The following is a 17151-nucleotide window of genomic DNA, read 5'->3' as shown; positions in this document are numbered from 1 at the left end:
TGGAGTCTGAACACATTCAAAGGATTAAACCAGGCAGATTTATTAGCAAGTATTTTTTACATGGCCATCACTCCCAACTTATGGTACAGTATTTGATAGTACTTCACAATACAAAAATAGAACGTCGGAGGTGAGGACATGGCAAAAGGAGAAGGAGTCATTAGCTATAATAGCTCAAGACGGTGCAGGAACCTACAGTAAGGGCACAGTACATCATTCTCTACACAGTACTTCTTCCTTTGACAGTATGTGTGTGGATTTCTTGACCTATTAAGTTACAAATGAGGTACAAAAACATTAAATGACAATGTCACTTTCAAGCTGCTGTACTTCTTGAATCCTTCACTTGCCGAGAGCTTTGTCCAGGTTGTTCTTGATGGCATCCAGGAAGTCAGTGGTGTTGACGTAATGCTCGTTCAGTTTGCAACTGCAAAGGAAAGACAGAATGATACCAATTAATCCATAATATGCATATCTACGGGCTGCTCAGTCATCTAGTTGTCTGTCCCGGCCACCCAACCACCCCTCCTGGATATATAGAATCCCTGCGACAAAATGGGATTGTAGTAAAAAATGAATCGGTTGTATACGTTATGATGATGAGCTTACTTGGCCAGGCCGTGGATGCAGCCAGCGAGGTCTTTAGTCATGACGCCACTTTCTACAGTCTCGACACACACTCTCTCCAAAGTCTGGGAGAACCTGTGGGTCATACGTTTTGGTGTCAAGTAGAATTTGGTGTTGGCAATCAAACCCAGCGTTAGCATCCATTATTGAAATTAAACATATGCAGATTAAAATGTAGTGATTTTAATACTTGATCAGGTCTGGGTTCCCATCAAGCTTTCCCCTGTGCTCCAGCCCTCTGGTCCAGGCGAAGATGCTGGCGATGGGGTTGGTGCTGGTCGGCCTTCCCTACAGACAGAGGTAGTGTGGAGGAGTTTACATGTGTGCACTTTAAAATATACTCCCCCCCCCCCCCTTTAATCTTAACCCTTTGAGGTAAGGCATAAATCACAAACAAGAAAATGATTCCACCATGAGATCACCATAGCAACGTTGTCACTTACACCACTAGATGGCACTCTTCATGCACAACTAACAAGTAGACCATTTGCAAGTCACTGAACTAGGGCTGTCAACGAACATTCTAATAGTGGTAAAAAAAAACGAATTTCAAATGTGAAAATCACTATTCGAATGTAAAAAAAAAATATAAAAATAAAAAACAACCGCAGCGGCAGCGCGTCTGTCTGCTTTGCGGGTGGGCGCGCGCGCGCCTGAGCGTCACTGCTGACAGTTGACTTGCATGGAAGATGGCAGAAAGTGGAAAACCCAGCTTGACTGCAGCAGAGAGAGTGATTGTAATCCCCAAAAATCTAAAGAGTGATGTCCGGAAATATTTCGGATTTTGGTCAATTGATGGTAAACTTGTTGAGCCAACAGCTAAAGTAGTGTGTAAACTATGTAAGCTAGAGTTAGCTTACCATTCAACAACTAGCAACTTGAGGCTACGGCCGAATTCCAATCCTCCCCCTTACCCTTAGTTTTGCGCGTTCCCGTGAGAGCTAGTGGTGTCCCAATACTCTTTTTGAGCTAGGGGAAGGGCTAAGACGAAGGGGTATACACCCCTTAAAACCAAGTGAGGTCGGGAGCTTACTTGAAACCTATGGCTGTGTGAAAACTGCGCGACCAGCAACAATTGCGGCCAGATCATCCAGAGTCCGCTAAATGTAATATTTTCGGCTTAAATAATTCATAAAAAAATTATGACAGTCTTGTTTTGTGTTATATAGGCCTACAGTCAGTCATATACATTTTCCTAATTGAAACGTTTCTAAAAATCGCTAGTTTGGTACGCTAATGTTACAGTGCTGAATTGCACAACAGTCCCGCATTTCTTTGACTAGCATGTCTACAGTTTGAAGTCAACTCCATTAGCAGCGAATTTCGTTTAATAACAGTGCATAACACTACTTGCTTTGGATATATCGATACGTGCTAAATGACGTAACTGTAACCAAGTGGCGTCCCATTTCTTAGGGCTATGTAGCCCTTACCCCCTTAGTTTCGAGGGCCAAGGGCTAGGGGTAAATTAAGGGGAAGGGGGAGTATTGGGATTCGGCCGTACATCTCCATGTTTACCACAGCACAGCTCGCTCGGAGCGTTCAATCATGTCGGTTCTACACTGTAAAACTTTAATGTAATCAATATTTGTTTCAATCACTGAATGAAGCCTGCCATATTTGGGACAAGAATCACGACCTTAAATTACCCACACAAAACTCTTGATCAGAACTCAGCATTTGTTTATTGTTGTCGTTCATTTTACACCGCTATGCGCAGAGAGCGCGACGGTGCAGGAGAGAGAGAGAAAAAGCTGCGTGTGCGCGATCGAGAGGCCAAGGTCAGCGGTCTTGGCCATTAGTTCATTTACTTATTTTTGTGCAGGTAATTTGTCTTTTTTTTTTTTTTTTTACTTAAATAAATTAGGCCTACCTACAGTATACAAGTAGTTATGTTTCGTTGTATTAACTTGTCCTGTTATTGACGTACCTAATGCGCAACCAGAAATTCGAATATGTTTTTTTTAAGGAAATATTCGAACGTCATTTTGAGCAATTTTGACAGCCCTACTGTGAACGGACTCAGACTGACATGTAACATGTTGAGTTAATGAGTAATGTTGATTAAAAGATTAAGACTTTTTTTAAATGGTCATGGGACCTAAAAAACAACAACTGAATGAGCCAAACCTTCTGGTGCTCGCGGTAGTGTCTGGTCACGGTTCCATGGGCTGCCTCTGCCTCAATGGTCTTGCCATCAGGACACACCAGCACTGAGGTCATCAGTCCCAGAGAGCCGAAGCCTTTGAAGCACAACGGAAGGTCACCCACCCAAAGTCAAACATATAAACATGTTAGCCATGTGGCTGGGTGTGAGTTTGCATGTCTCACCTTGAGCCAGGATGTCAGACTGGACGTCTCCGTCGTAGTTCTTGCAGGCCCACACAAAGGCTCCAGTGGACTTTAGCACCTGGGCCACCATGTCGTCAATAAGCCTGTGCTCGTACCAGATCTTCAGGTTGTCAAACTCGGGTTTGTAGTTCCTGTTGGCACAGGAGGACATGGAACAGTACTGTGGGGTATCATGCTTGTTTGAGACCAAGCTTTATACGTTTTTACAAAAAAACGTATAAAGCTTGAAAAAGAAAAAAAGAAGACTCACTTCTCAAAAACATCCTGGAAGATGTCCTTGAAGCGGCCATCGTAGGCCTTCAGAATAGTGTTCTTGGTGCTCAAGTAGAGAGGCCACTTCTTACCAATAGCATACTGGAAGCAGCTGTGAGCAAAGCCTGTAATAGACTAAGGCAACAAAAAGAGCATGACAGCAAGAATCATGACAGGTTGAGGTCAAACAATCCATTCAGAGGTTAAAAACCGTCTCGCTATTGTTCTGATTAGTACCGACCCCCCCCCCCACACACACACACACACAAACCTCCCCCCACCTCCCTTACCCCTGGGACATCCAGAAGTACTTCACACTTTCATTTCCCCCTTGACAAGCTGAAAGTCCACTGCAACTGACGTTTGACGTAAAACCAAACAAACCGGTGTTCTGGATAGTCAACAAACAGCTTGAAATCAAGTTCATGGGAGGTTACTCCATGGCTAACAGCATGGGTTTCAGAAACGGTGGACCAATGCACGGTGAGGCTGCAAACTCACAGTAACCCATTTAGAATGTTGCATTTTTTTTCCACTAAGAATAAGAAATAAGGCGTAATGATATTCGTTTTATATAAAAATAGCGATTTCTCTAAATAAAGCAATCAATACCTTCTTTAACCTGTTTGTATAACTCACCTCATCTGTGTTGTACATTCCCATTCCACAGCCACCAGCAGGGAAGTCAAACACTTCCCACTCCTTGCCTGTGCTGCCATCAGCAGGAGAGAAGATCATCTTGAACTTGCCTGGTTGGTCCACAACAAAGTCTGTTGCTCTGTACTGTAAGACAAACCATACACAACGTCAAAAATAAACATAAATCCTTTCAATTGCAAGTGTTTCTGCAATTCAAAGATAACTGATCGGACCTGATCACCAAAAGCATGTCTGCCAATGGTGATGGGCTGTGTCCAACCGGGAACAAGCCTGGGAATGTTCTTGCAGATGATTGGCTCACGGAAGACGGTGCCGCCCAGAATGTTTCTGATGGTTCCGTTAGGGCTCTTCCACATCTTCTTCAGGCTAAATTCTGGTGGAAAACACAAGTTATCAGAACAAACATCTACACTCAACAATTACAGGAACAGGGTCTCAAGAGCGATTACCCTTCATAGTAACCATGTCTTATGTCTGAAGTAACTATGTTTTATCTCCGAAAGGAACCAATAATAACTTTATTAAAGTTAGTTTAACATTTACTAAAATGAGACATTTCCTTTTTTTCTAACATAGATTGTTTGATAATTACTTCACAGAGCCAGTATTTGGTCTGATCAGTTATATAACTAGTACATGGTTTAATCAATAAATGTACCCTGTATTTAATGTAGACCTACTCTAATTCTGACATTCATCTCATCTGATCTGATTCATTGAATCAGATTGATTACCTTTATTGTTATTATTATTCCACTGCTTCACAAACTGACTTGTCAATGTCTGATGTCATGCCATCAAATACCTACAACCCTGTCTTCATCAGGGGTAATAGTGGCACACTTGACTGCTACGTGGTATTTCTTAGTGGCAATGGCAGAGTCAATGGTGACTTGGTCATCAGTCTGGTCACGGTATGGAAGACCCAGGTCATAGTACTTCAACTCCACATCCACGTTGGACAGGATGAGCTACAGGTCAAGAACACACAGATGAGTGATCGCCTCCTAAAAATTTCAATGTGTTGCCCTTGTCAATGGAATAATGTCCTTCCTAGGTAGCTTCAGCACTAACACAATACCATACAGTTTACATTTGACTGGTATGCGAGTGACTTATAATCAAACGCCACTGAAATGAATGCCAGTCTGAGCATCAAAACATACCATATCACCAATGTTATTTAAACCCCGCCCCCCCCCCCCCCCTCAAATTCTAAATGTACAAAAAAGGTTCCACAAACATTTCTTGTTACATATTATTAAATATTGATGTAAATACCACAACAGTTGCGACCATGATTTTCCATGCTTTAAACCAGCGCCAACACACCATCTGCTCTCCTCAGAGGCAATCAGCCAGTGAGTGAGTGAAACCTTGCTAACCCCTCCCCCGCATCACAGACATGATCTACCAGCACACTCTCTCTCTCTCTCCCTCTCACACACACTCACACTCTCCATGTCAGTCAGTGCTATAAAAATAGAACAGTCAAATAGCAGTGGTCTGTCTTTCTGCTTCGGGGGAGGATAGACACTCATGTCTGCGTGTTCCAACACTGGACCCCAGGGTTAGCACCTTCTCTTTGATGAACTCCCAGATGATCCTGGTCATCTCATCTCCGTCCATCTCCACCACTGGCTGGGACACCTTGATACGCTTGTCTGCATCTGTTCACAACCAAAACAACACATAAGTTTGCAATCCTGCCACCCATGCCTTACACAGCAGTGAAAAGGAAAGTCCGAAATAATAGTATGGCTTATTTGGGGTACAAAGAAGTCTAAAACAAATTAAAATCATGGCTAACAACCATGAAGTGCCATATAACATTTTGGTTAGCGGCTACATTGTGGGACTGCACGAGGTAAAAATAACTAGCACTAGCAGAGTCTCTGATGGTCAAACACCTACAATAAAAACAACTGGAAAAAGCTCCATGAATAGACTGCATTACAAATGCACAGTTACAAACCCTAAATAAAGGGTATAGGTGTGATGATGCTCTATGTGACCTCTGGCACAAATACCACACTACTGTCTTCACACTGGAATGTTTCATGATGAAACATGGCCACAAAGACATTCTCAAATGATTTGACTGAGATGCCACTCTACTCCGCTTCAATGGACCATCCTGAACGGGAATTCAGGGGAGGTGGAACAGAATCCGGTGACTAGTTGGATGTTCTTGCCAATGCTCCCACTGCTAACATACAAAAAGTGTTTATATTTCGGAGGCCAAACAAAATGGCGGCAATAAGGAGAATTATGATCCAGACTCATAAGACTGCCAACTGCGCCCATCTAAATCTGATCTGCATGCTTCATGGTATAACCTACAGAACAAGGATACACGTGGCATGAGCAGACATTTTAGCTAATCTGTAACTTGAGCGCTAGGGCCTTGGCAACACCTGTGAAAACAGACAGTTGCTGAACTCTATAAAGTCCTGACTGGACCATGTCAGAGGACTATCACCCTAGCCTTTCCAAATGCAGGTGTTGAGCAGCAGTTTTCACAATATGTAGTGTTTGCAAGCAGAGATAAGAAAACACTGCCCTTTGTTAGAAAATGTACCAGGGGAAAAAAGCCAGTGTTTTGAGCAGACTCGAGGTATGCAGTATACACACTGACACTGAAGTGTGGACAAAATGAGACATGTTCCCCCTCCTTTCTGCCATTCTGCATGACCCACTTGTGCCACGCTGTGCATCATGGGTAAAGCAGATTATTTGGTTGAATCACAGAATACCCTAGATCTGAATAGGCAAGAGATTCACCAATGAGGGGATGGGGGTTGGCTTCATAGTATTATGTAACCCTAGTTCTAACAACAAACTAAATTCCAGACCTGCATTGAAAACATATCAGCAAAGTGTGAGGACTTTTGTATTCATACTTTTTTCATACAGTTTAACCTGTCAGTTGGACATTTTAAGTTCCTGTCAGGTACTCAGTTAACATAAAGAAAATGCCTATAGCAAGTCTTAAGTTTTTATTGTTTGTTTTTTTTACCTGCTTGCTCGCTCAACTGAATATTCATCTCAAAAACAGGCGAGATGCATCGATTGACCCTCTCACTCACTAACAAGGTGTAGCTGGTAAAAAAAAACTTAGCTCAACTTGAGAGGCATCAACAGAGAACCAATTACCCATGTCCTGGGTTTAGTATAAATGGGACCCACTCAGAACAAGAGGAAACCCCTAGTTATTGGTCTGAAAGGTGTGCAACATTCAACTATGCTCAGCAGTCACAGATTATGTTTACTTTGCTTTTAAAAAGGTCATCAGATATAGTACACAGCTCCAGACGATCCTTTTGGGAGATCTATAACATTAAACCTGATCAAATTTTCTGCCTAGTCTCTTCATTTATGGACTTCATAAAGACAAATTGTACAGTGGACTACCTTTGAGTAAAATAAGCCTACTTCTCTAAACAAACTTGTGAAGAGCAGTACATTTACAGAAGAAATTATGCTGGAAGGTAATAATAGGACATTTCATCAATACATAATCTCCATTAAAATCTACACCCAACTATTCACTGGGATGTATTAAAAGCTGTAATTACCGACAATTAAAAAAAGAGCATCCAGTATGACTGGAATAAGAGAATACAAACCTTCCAATTCACCATTCATGAACAACTTGTTAAATTGCTGCACAAGACAAACAACGCAGTGGGACACCAGTTCACAAGTCATTCATTTGTATTATTCCTAAATAGGGAGCATTTTGTTGGTCTTCAAAGCAACACTTGAGGTTACAGTGTGTGGCTTTGTTTTTCAACTACATGGACCATTAAACTACAAAATGATATCAAGTCCAAATGGATAGACAGTGGGTTGTTTTAACAGTAGCAAAGCCTTTAATCTGTTCAGAGCCTGTTAAGGCTCACAGATACCCAACTGGATGGTACCAAACACACAAGTGAGTGAGGTGACTTTCATATTATTGGCACATCACAATTCTGAAATAGCCCTGTGCTGAGTTTTCCATGAGGCAACTCTGTGAACAAGGTGCCCTTCAGCTGTCAGAGGGCTCAAAGTTGCATAGAGGGCGAGTGCTCTTTGGGATAACGCAGATATCTGACCAAAGCTAGGAATTGCACTTCCCCTGATCGATAAAGTATTATAAGTTGAGCAGATCATGCATTTCTGCAAAAAATGCTAATATTTGAGAGTCTTTCCACAGTCTTAACATTAGGCTTATTAGTATTAAAACATCAGTGCATTGCCGTTTCAACACTATAGAGATGTATAGAAAAACACAAAGATTGGATCGCAAATCAGCAGTCAGAATGGCCTACAATCTGAAAAAGCTAACACTTGTGGCGGCCATTGTTGTCGAAGTCACAGTCTCGTCATTTCAGCGAGTCAGTCTCCGAACTGACCTTGGAAAAGTTACATTATCAGTTTACCATCAAAAAACTGCTTTAAATGCACCACAAAAGTGTGAACTGTTTCGGCTTGAAAACTGGGGGATGTTGCTTGTTTTCCATGATGATCTTAGCGTTTACTGTTGGTCAAGTCAGACATTCATACTTTTTGGTATTTTTGTTAGTTGCACATTCCCAATCAAATTACCGATGGTCGTGCTTTGCAAGTTTAAAACGAACGAAGGGAAACGTTATGGATTTATTAATACGTTTGTGTATGGATGCCGTAAAATTGTGGGAGACAAAGACTCTTCGCTCGGTATACCCTACTACTAGCTGCCTAGCTTGTTAGCTACCACATCACCATCAGTGTTTCTGAGTTGCCTGAAGAAGTAGGCTAATTACCGTTAGTTTGCTACATCTAGTCCTGTCGCTGGTAGAACCTCACAATTGCTATAATCTGTTTACAAACAACAAACATTTAGCAATGTACATTTTAAGTGCGTGAAAAGTAGGCCTATCTAACTTTCTTAATGCTGCTAGTTATACTCAGCAATATTTAATATTCTGAGTTATCTTCATCAAGCATGACATTTTATGGTGCGTTTACTTGCTTTAAGGCTAAAGCAGTATAAACAAACTGAACCTGTGCTCCAAGTCAGCATATGGATTGCTGAAACTTACAGTTCCTCTGTTGCAAACTCTGGATGGTCGCTGGTGCGAGCACTGCAGGGTTTTTGGAAAGAGTAACTGCAGACCTTGAGAAAGAGCTGAGGACCTTCAAGTATCCAGCCATGTCTTGCCCAAATCAGTTGCAGTTGATATCCGATAAACCTAAAAGCGTAAAGGAGCGATATGGTGCACCAAGCAATGCAATATAGGCCTACACAGCACCTCCCCCGCCCCCCTTAACGGGCTCAAAGTTACGTCAAAAATCAGAGGAGGGACTCGGCTATTACACTGGCCAAGCGCGCTTGACTCGATAGAAAGGTCGGGAGAGTGTCATTTCTTTTGCAAAGTTGAAAGAGTATAATGTCCATTCGGTGGTAAATTAGCCTACTTTTATGACTTTTCCTATTTCCTATACAAACGCCATTATGAGATTGCCGAGGTCATTGATCTTTAAGTTTAATGATATGAAATAGGAATTGTGCACAGAAGCAGAAATAGGCTACGTTAAAGTAACTACCAACTTTATTGAAAAACTGATTTATTATAAAGTAAAAAAGGAATTGCTAAACTGCTTAAATATTCATCTCACATTACTTTTTCTACTGACTGGCTCTAATTTTAGCTGGGGAGGGATACCATACTGGGAGAAAGAATGGGAAGTGCGCAGTCATGTGAGAGTGAAGCTTGGAGGTGAGCCAACAGGCCTCAGCCCAGACCAGGCAGGTCACCTCCCAAGTCTTTATGATGTGAGAAGTCAGACATTAAAGGTCATCAGTAGTGCACAGACTTTTTCATCGAAATAAACCCAGGATTTAGCTTTTGCAGATAATATCACTCAACCATTTACATGTAGGCCTTTTCTCTGATTTAAATGACACTGTGCAGTATTATACAGTATTATACAGTATTATACATTTTCATACAATTATATGGAATGTAAATTGGCTGTAGTTTGCAGAATATGGACAAATATCCCACCTTTTATGTAATTTTTCTTTTGACAGAATTTGTCAGGTTAAAGGCTACGTCTTAATATGAATAATTGGAAGTGTAAATTCGGTTTCCCCCACAGTCTGGAATGCAATTTAGTGACAGACCCCAATAGCTCACAATCTCAAGTGTCAACCAGCAGAATTTGAGGTCAGAGGTCACAACTGTATCTTAGACCTTTGACCAACGGTTTACTTTTCTCTGTGCTAAACTGTCGTCTGTAGCAAGAGCATGTGATGGTGATGTGACGGTGGTGACACATTAAAATCCCTCTTCAAAGGATCAATTTAAAGCAGGTCCAGAATTATATTCTGTCCAAATTTAAATAGTTTGTTCCTCTAGAAGTGCATACTAATTTATAACGTGAATAAGCACTTTTAGAGAGACTAGTAGTTTCATCACCTAAGGTTTTTGGTAAGTTCCAATCTTGATAAACATAGCCTATTCGCCTCAAGCGACTTTTAAACCAATTGTTCACAATGCCATCTTCTGGAATAAAACTCCAACTGCATTTAATAATTCGAGTGGTTGTACAGTGCCCTCTATTGGATGAAGTTTGGAGAAATTGCTTATTGTGGGATTTTAGGAGATCAAAACATTTCGCTATAGTTGGCCAGGTGACCATTCAACAACCCTATGTAGTAGGCCTATATTGCCTTGCTAGCCAAAAAAAATATATAGATTGCCTCTGCACGAATATCTACACATAACTTACCACCACGAAAATCTATTAAAAAATGTTGCATAACTTCATTATGAAATTAATTTGATTAAAAGCCAAACTATAGTTTTAACTATTAAGAGGGATGGACACTACTTTAATTGTAGTACATCCACAGATCTAAACATTAGGCGTATTCAACTTCATGCAACGCCGGCGTCGCCTGCAGCCGCTTGCAGCCCGGCTGACTTGATGGCGTTCTCAGCTTCCTTCAAGTCAGCCAGCTGCAACCTTATATATCTATGGCTGCAGCCGTCTGTCGGCGCCGCCGTAGCTGCATGAAGTCAGATAATGTCTGAGGCTAGACAATTGAATGTTCATGATGTTCCTGTGTGTTTATTCCTTTGACTGGGTACAACAACGCGATCAGGCATCCGACTATAAAATGTTTTTAATGTCGGGCTACGACTAAAGTCATCTTCTGACAATGCCTTTGCTTAGTGTTAAAAGCTCGAAAATGATGAACTGGCAAAAACTTTATAGCTATAAATTGACTCTAAAATGTAGGTAAAAGTATGGCGACGACGTTATCCACAAGTACGTAATCCATAAATAGGTCTGACGACGTTGCAATTTATCCAGAAGTAGATGTCAAACGACAGTGTCCTTAGGCAGGTTATCCATGTCCCTTTCCGCTCGCCATAATCCATGTCCCTTTCCGCTCGCCATAAACTGCCACTCTCGCGAAACTTCGGGTTCTGAACTGGTTGAAGTTCCATGTGAGGGCGCTAACGAGCGAGTGCAGAATGAATGGAGGTCTATGGAGCGGTACCCCTCATAATCCACTTTTCTCAGGATATAATTTTTTGTCTAGTAATTTGAATTCTGAATTCGAAAGGGGAGGCAAACAAAAATACACACTGCTGGCTGTTAGATTGTTTTAAAGTCACCTTTCTGTTCTAAAAAGCTTTTGAAAATGTAATTGACGTCATACACATCGTACGACCAGAGCTACTGCTTTACGGCAAGCTCTGGTCACTTACTTTTTTCTCTCAGGGCATCGACAACACAGCTGACAGGTTAGGCTCTCCCTGTCAATACACATGCTAGAAAGAGTTTTGGCTTGCTAATGTTGTTGCTAATGTTGCTAATGCTCTGACATTCTGATTCCGCTTCGGATGCCATCAAGCGGGAACTCTGGTCGTATCAGTCCTTCACTAACCAATCAGCATTCATTAGCAGAATGCTAGCGTGTTATGGGCAACAACGACTCACCCTGTAAGAAATCAAAAGGACATAAATACTCGTTCATTCAACTTTCGACCTATAATTCATGTTGAACATGTAAAAACTACAATCAAATCTGAGATTTCTCAACGAAAATCAGGCGAAAGAGCCGTTAGCCGTTTAGTTCCATAGACTCCCATTCAACATGCACTCGCTCGCGATCATCACTCCCAGTGGAACTCTGGTGGAACTGCAGCCAAATTCGGTACAATGGGGCTTAATAGGGAGTGGCAAGGCTCTCCCAGAACCTGTTTAAGGAGAGCCTTGCCACTCCCTATTAAACCCCATTGTACCGAATTCGTGTGTATTGTATCGTGTGTATTGACAGGGGAGAGCCTAACCTGTCAGCTGTGTTGTCATGCCCTGAGAGAAAAAAGTAAGTGACCAGAGCTTGCCGTCAAGCAGTAGCTCTGGTCGTACGATGTGTATGACGTCAATGACATTTTCAAAAGCTTTTTAGAACAGAAAGGCGACTTTCAAAAAATCTAAAACCCGGCAGTGTGTATTTTTTGGGCCTTCCCTTTCGAATTCAGAATTCAAATTACTGGACAAAAAATTATATCCTGAGAAAAGTGGATTTTGAGGGGTACCGCTCCATAGACCTCCATTCATTCTGCACTCGCTCGTTAGCGCCCTCACATGGAATTTCAACCAGTTCAGAACCCGGAAGTTTCCCGAGAGTGGCAGTTCTCTCTATATTAGACATTCTCTGGCTCTCCTTAAAGGTGACATGACATGAAAACTTCATTTTATAAGGTTATTTAACATTAATATGAGTTCCCCTAGCCTGCCTTTGGTCCCCCAGTGGCTAGAATTTTCGATAAGTGTAAACCAAGCCCTGCGTGTTCTTCTCCGCCTTTGACAAAATGAAGGCTCAATTGCGCTGTTTGAAAATCTCCCCCTAGTGACGTAGATAGGGGGAAGGTTACCTCCCCTCTCTCTGCTTTGCCCGACCAGATCATCTAGCCCGCCCATGAGAAACTGAGCTACCACCGTGCAAGGGCGAGTGCGATATCGGTTTTTCCTGGAGAGAGACATCATGGCAAGCAAACAAACGAAGCATAACAGTTGCTCAGTGCTTGGATATACAAATGCAAGCACACATCTTTTTTTCTGTTCCTTCATCCGAGCCTCTGCACAACCCCTATCTTAATTGTATTTTCGCTGGAAATGCGCCGACACAACTTCCCAAAGTGTTGTATGTCTGCTCCAAACATTTCCTCAACTTGAGCCAACTCAAAGCTGGCCTTGGTGAAATTAAATTCTGGATCATCACTAAATCTCCTTGGTCAAGCTACAAACCTTGGACAAGTAAGTTAACTAACACTATATAATTTGGTTTCTTTACTGTATATGGTTACCTAGCTTGCTACCCTTAGAATGTGGCTGTAACATTAGCTCTGCAGCTAACAGCTGAGTTACTGTTGCTAACGTAAAGATAAATGGCATCAAGTGTGTGTGTGAATACAAACGCTGTAGCGAGTGTTGTACACTTCTTTGTTATTTGGATAACCGTTCTGCTGTTGGTGTTATGGCTCGCAATATCCGGCTTTCTCCACATTGAAATGACTGAGTGTGCACCTCTGCAAACCAGAGTGATCAGATGAGAATGGCTAAATTCGAGGCATTTTACAGCAACGAGGGCAACGAGTCATTGCGATACATCCTGTAAACATTAGCGCATGTTGCCGCCCCTCTCCTCCTCATTAGCATTTAAAGCTACAGACACAGAAACAGCGCGTTCTGAGGAAAGCTGATTGTGGAACTATTGTAGTGGCTATAATTCTGCACCATGGCTGAATTTCGGGAAAGAGACTTCAGATACAGTATTAGGGGACAACTAAGGCCTATATAAAAGCATCCAAAAACAGCATGTCATGTCACCTTTAAACAGGCTCTGATGAAGTCGAACACACCTATTGACGCAAAATATGACGTCATCACGTGATAGTGACATTTCAGCGAGCCAATACAAGTGACTTCTGGTGAGATCTTTTTTACTTTGTCTCTCGATTAAGTGACTTTTCACCTTCTTTATCGACAAAAAATCTCACCAAGCAACTAGGCTAGTTGGTGACGTAAGAGACTGCGACAGGATTGCAATATTCTGGTGGGTTTGACCTCAGCGGAAGCCTACTGCGTTAAGTGACATTGGACGAGTATAGTCTGTGTGTACAAGTTGTGTAACAAGTCGCGTTGTTTCTTGGTCGTACAGTAAAGTTACTGCTTCTCCTACTCTGAGAGATTGTGAGAAGGGATTTATTCATTCGATGAAGCAACAACGTACTGTACGCGGCCAGTGAATCATCTGCATCTACAGAGAATCGAATTTTAAAGCTATGGAGTACGCGAAATCTTTGAAGATCTTTGTTGGACGATATCCCAAAACGATTGCTCTAGTGACAATTACAGGTAAGCTTATATTATTGTTATTTTTGGACAGATATAGATTGAAGATATGACAAATAGAATGTTTGGTAGGGGTTGTAGCCTACAAATCTCCAACTATATAAACGTGTGAGTATTCGCTGACAGGAGTGGGACTATTTGCTGTCCGAAGATGGATGTCAGGTGGGGTGTGTCGGAGCAAAGCTCGACTGGATGGGAAGACTGTCCTGATCACTGGAGCCAACACGGGCATTGGCAAAGAAACAGCAGTTGATTTGGCTAGCAGGGGTGAGCACTAGCAGAGTAGACAGGCTCCCTGTCTCCCTGTCTCCCTGTCTCCCTCCCTATTAAACATTCTCTGGCACTAGCAACAAGCATCTGAATACGTTTTAAAATTGCTGGGCTCACTGTGATTTTTGTACCATAGGGGCAAGGGTCATTCTGGCTTGCAGAGACATGACAAGAGCAAACCAAGCTGCAGAAGACATTAGGCAGAGGAGTGGGAACAGGAATGTGATTGTCAAAAAGTTGGACTTGGCATCACTGCAGTCAGTGCGACAGCTAGCCGAAGACATCCTAGCAAGTGAAGAAAGACTCGATATTCTCATCAACAACGCAGGTGAAAACTCTTTAAGACCTAATAAGTAAAATACCACATCAACTGAAACATTTTCAATTGTGACTTATAACTGTTACTTTGGTTTGGTGGTTTTGTTTACAGGTGTCATGAGTTGTCCAAAATGGCAAACTGAAGATGGCTTTGAGATGCAGTTTGGTGTGAATCACTTGGGCCACTTCTTGATGACAAACTGCCTTTTGGATCTTCTAAAGAAATCAGCTCCAAGTCGCATTGTCAATGTCTCCAGTTTAGCTCACCAGAAAGGTATTGTCTTTTGTCTTATTTGCTGTGTCGTTGTACAGTTGGAACAGAATGTGTTTGTGATTAGCCAACAGGAATTTAAAGATCCATTATATATATTATAATATTATTCTCGAGATCATACACTGCAACTTTATTTTTGACAGGTGAAATCCATTTTGATGACATAAATTTAGATAAGGATTATAGTCCCTGGAAAAGCTACCGGCAAAGTAAACTGGCAAATGTTCTCTTCACAAGGGAGCTGGCAAAACGACTTAAAGGTAATTTCAATCTAATCTAAATCTAGTTATGTAGTCGCTGGTGACAGGCATGCATGATAACTGAAACTTAAATCATGTCTACCCAACTGAACAATTGTGTGATACTTTTCCATAGACCAAGTTTGAACCCAGTTTGGGATTTGAAATAACTTGCGATTCACAGAAAAGGGGCATGATATCTCCTGCATACAGGCACCGGAGTCACCACCTACTGCCTCCACCCGGGCGTCATCCGCACTGAACTGGGCCGGCACTTCTGGCCCACCATGCCACTGTGGAAGAGAGTGGTGTTCCAGCCTCTCATGCTGCTGATCAAGTCCCCAACGGAGGGAGCCCAGACCTCCATCTACTGTGCCATAGAGGAGAGCCTGAACAACCAGAGTGGACTCTACTACAGGTCAGACACCATAAATCTGTGGTCCTTACTTTTGTATGTATGACGTTGACATTCCCAAGTGGAATCATTTTAAAATATTGTTTTCGTAGGTCTACAGTATGTTGTCAGTATCACTGAAAACTTCTTCTTTTTCTTCGGGCTGTAGTGACTGTGTCCCTAAAGCAGTGGCCCCACAAGGCCAGGATGATGAAGCTGCTAAGAAGCTGTGGGAGTTGAGTGCTTCCATGGTTGGTCTGCTATGATGAATGGGGAGGGACCCCAGCATAGTCAATAGAGCAGTCACCCGATCAAATGTCAATATAGTCAGCTCATATTATCCTAAGTACATTGCTTTTACCTTGTTCTTGTGTTCAAGAAGTAGGACGTATCTGATAAATGTTTTAGACATTTATTCAGAATATACAGCGAACTACATACAAAAATACTATGCATCATATTATGTTAATCATGAGCCTTTTAGACAGAAGAAATGTCTCACAGTTAAATTACATGGAAGCAATATTAACCTTAACTTTGCTTGATTGCCATAAAGTGTAAAATGCTATTCTAACTGACAAAGATCACCAATGTCTGTATTGAAGTTTGTATTGAACAAGAATTACGCTGTTCTGTCATGGAACGGGAATACATCATACTGAACTACATGTGCTTTATTTTACTGTACAAAAGGTTTTAACCTTCGAAGCAACAATATATTTTTCTTTTAATTTTAATCTCAACATTCAAAGGTCCTGTTTCATAAAACTGTACTTGCTATCTGTTACTTAAGGCTTACCATTCAGACATGTTTTGTGTATACTCATTAGGTACTACATGGTTTGTGTATAGCTTTGATCATAATGGGCATTTAACCATCAGCACTGAAACACTACACCTTTTGGTTGCATAATGAATGACTATGAATGCTAAATACAACTTCTATATTCCCTATGTTTCTCTTTTCCTGAAGGCACTGTTTACAAGTTTGCTACGAACAGTCAAAACCAATGTCTTACTCAAGCTACAGCACATACAAAAGACAAGGACATTTTCCTTTCTCTACTAAGTCCATTTTCCATGTTGTACTAATGACATACAGTATGCACAGCCAGAGGGCCTGCTGGCTACAAAGGAGCCATCTGTCTGTCTTCCACATACTGCAGGTGTTAATGAATTAACAAAGAGGAATGGGCCAGATCCTGATGATTATATTTAGACTTATTTGTTATGGTGTTCATTTTCTTCATGAAAAATAAATTAATAATCTGTTTCTAAAATATGGAAAATTCAAATAATGGTTTCTGATATTTCATGATGTATTGCTCAGTTTAAATCTGAATTGGTGGTAAATGATTGAT

At 41.5% G+C, this 17151-nt stretch overlaps 2 protein-coding genes across 6 annotated transcripts; one reads left to right on the top strand and one right to left on the bottom strand.

Moving 5' to 3' along the window:
* Positions 1-19: 19 nt before the first annotated feature.
* Positions 20-9139, bottom strand: idh2 (isocitrate dehydrogenase (NADP(+)) 2). The gene is made up of 11 exons (XM_084671370.1): positions 8961-9139; positions 5470-5561; positions 4697-4862; positions 4104-4264; positions 3871-4014; positions 3230-3366; positions 2959-3110; positions 2758-2870; positions 818-915; positions 610-702; positions 20-427 (listed from the first exon to the last, which is right to left on the bottom strand). The coding sequence occupies exons 1-11, from the start codon at positions 9070-9072 to the stop codon at positions 343-345; spliced, it is 1353 nt and encodes a 450-aa protein (XP_084527496.1). The 5' UTR covers positions 9073-9139; the 3' UTR covers positions 20-342.
* Positions 9140-12641: 3502 nt separating this feature from the next.
* LOC146258569 (retinol dehydrogenase 12-like) lies at positions 12642-17088 on the top strand. 5 transcript variants are annotated; one of them, XM_084671938.1, is made up of 8 exons: positions 12642-13197; positions 14102-14298; positions 14422-14562; positions 14702-14893; positions 14996-15157; positions 15301-15417; positions 15610-15814; positions 15960-16744. In XM_084671938.1, exons 2-8 carry the CDS (start codon positions 14226-14228, stop codon positions 16054-16056), a joined length of 987 nt encoding a protein of 328 aa, XP_084528064.1. In that variant the 5' UTR covers positions 12642-13197; positions 14102-14225; the 3' UTR covers positions 16057-16744. The 5 variants fall into 5 exon arrangements, with proteins under 5 accessions (XP_084528064.1, XP_084528065.1, XP_084528062.1 ...); XM_084671939.1 differs by lacking the exon at positions 12642-13197 and adding an exon at positions 16764-17088 and having other exon boundaries at positions 13541-14298; positions 15960-16041; XM_084671936.1 differs by lacking the exon at positions 12642-13197 and adding an exon at positions 13806-13996.
* Positions 17089-17151: the final 63 nt, after the last annotated feature.

Source organism: Hypomesus nipponensis, chromosome 14 (assembly GCF_054491055.1).
Source record: "Hypomesus nipponensis isolate SF chromosome 14, ASM5449105v1, whole genome shotgun sequence".
Taxonomy (NCBI): domain Eukaryota; kingdom Metazoa; phylum Chordata; class Actinopteri; order Osmeriformes; family Osmeridae; genus Hypomesus; species Hypomesus nipponensis.
Note: the sequence above shows the minus strand (reverse complement) of the source record. Positions and strands in the feature narration are given on the sequence as shown.

What these genes read in the sequence shown, in the direction of transcription:
- idh2 (XM_084671370.1), bottom strand. Translation starts at nt 9,072, where the DNA reads ATGGCTGGATACTTGAAGGTCCTCAGCTCTTTCTCAAGGTCTGCAGTT. An exon ending in GAGTTTGCAACAGAGGAACT is followed by an intron (nt 5,562 to 8,960) that starts GTAAGTTTCAGC and finishes GGTTGTGAACAG; the next exon opens with ATGCAGACAAGCGTATCAAG. An exon ending in GGGAGTTCATCAAAGAGAAG is followed by an intron (nt 4,863 to 5,469) that starts GTGCTAACCCTG and finishes CTTGACCTGTAG; the next exon opens with CTCATCCTGTCCAACGTGGA.
- LOC146258569 (XM_084671939.1), top strand. Translation starts at nt 14,226, where the DNA reads ATGGAGTACGCGAAATCTTTGAAGATCTTTGTTGGACGATATCCCAAA. An exon ending in GCTGGCAAAACGACTTAAAG is followed by an intron (nt 15,418 to 15,609) that starts GTAATTTCAATC and finishes TCCTGCATACAG; the next exon opens with GCACCGGAGTCACCACCTAC. An exon ending in CAGAGTGGACTCTACTACAG is followed by an intron (nt 15,815 to 15,959) that starts GTCAGACACCAT and finishes TTCGGGCTGTAG; the next exon opens with TGACTGTGTCCCTAAAGCAG.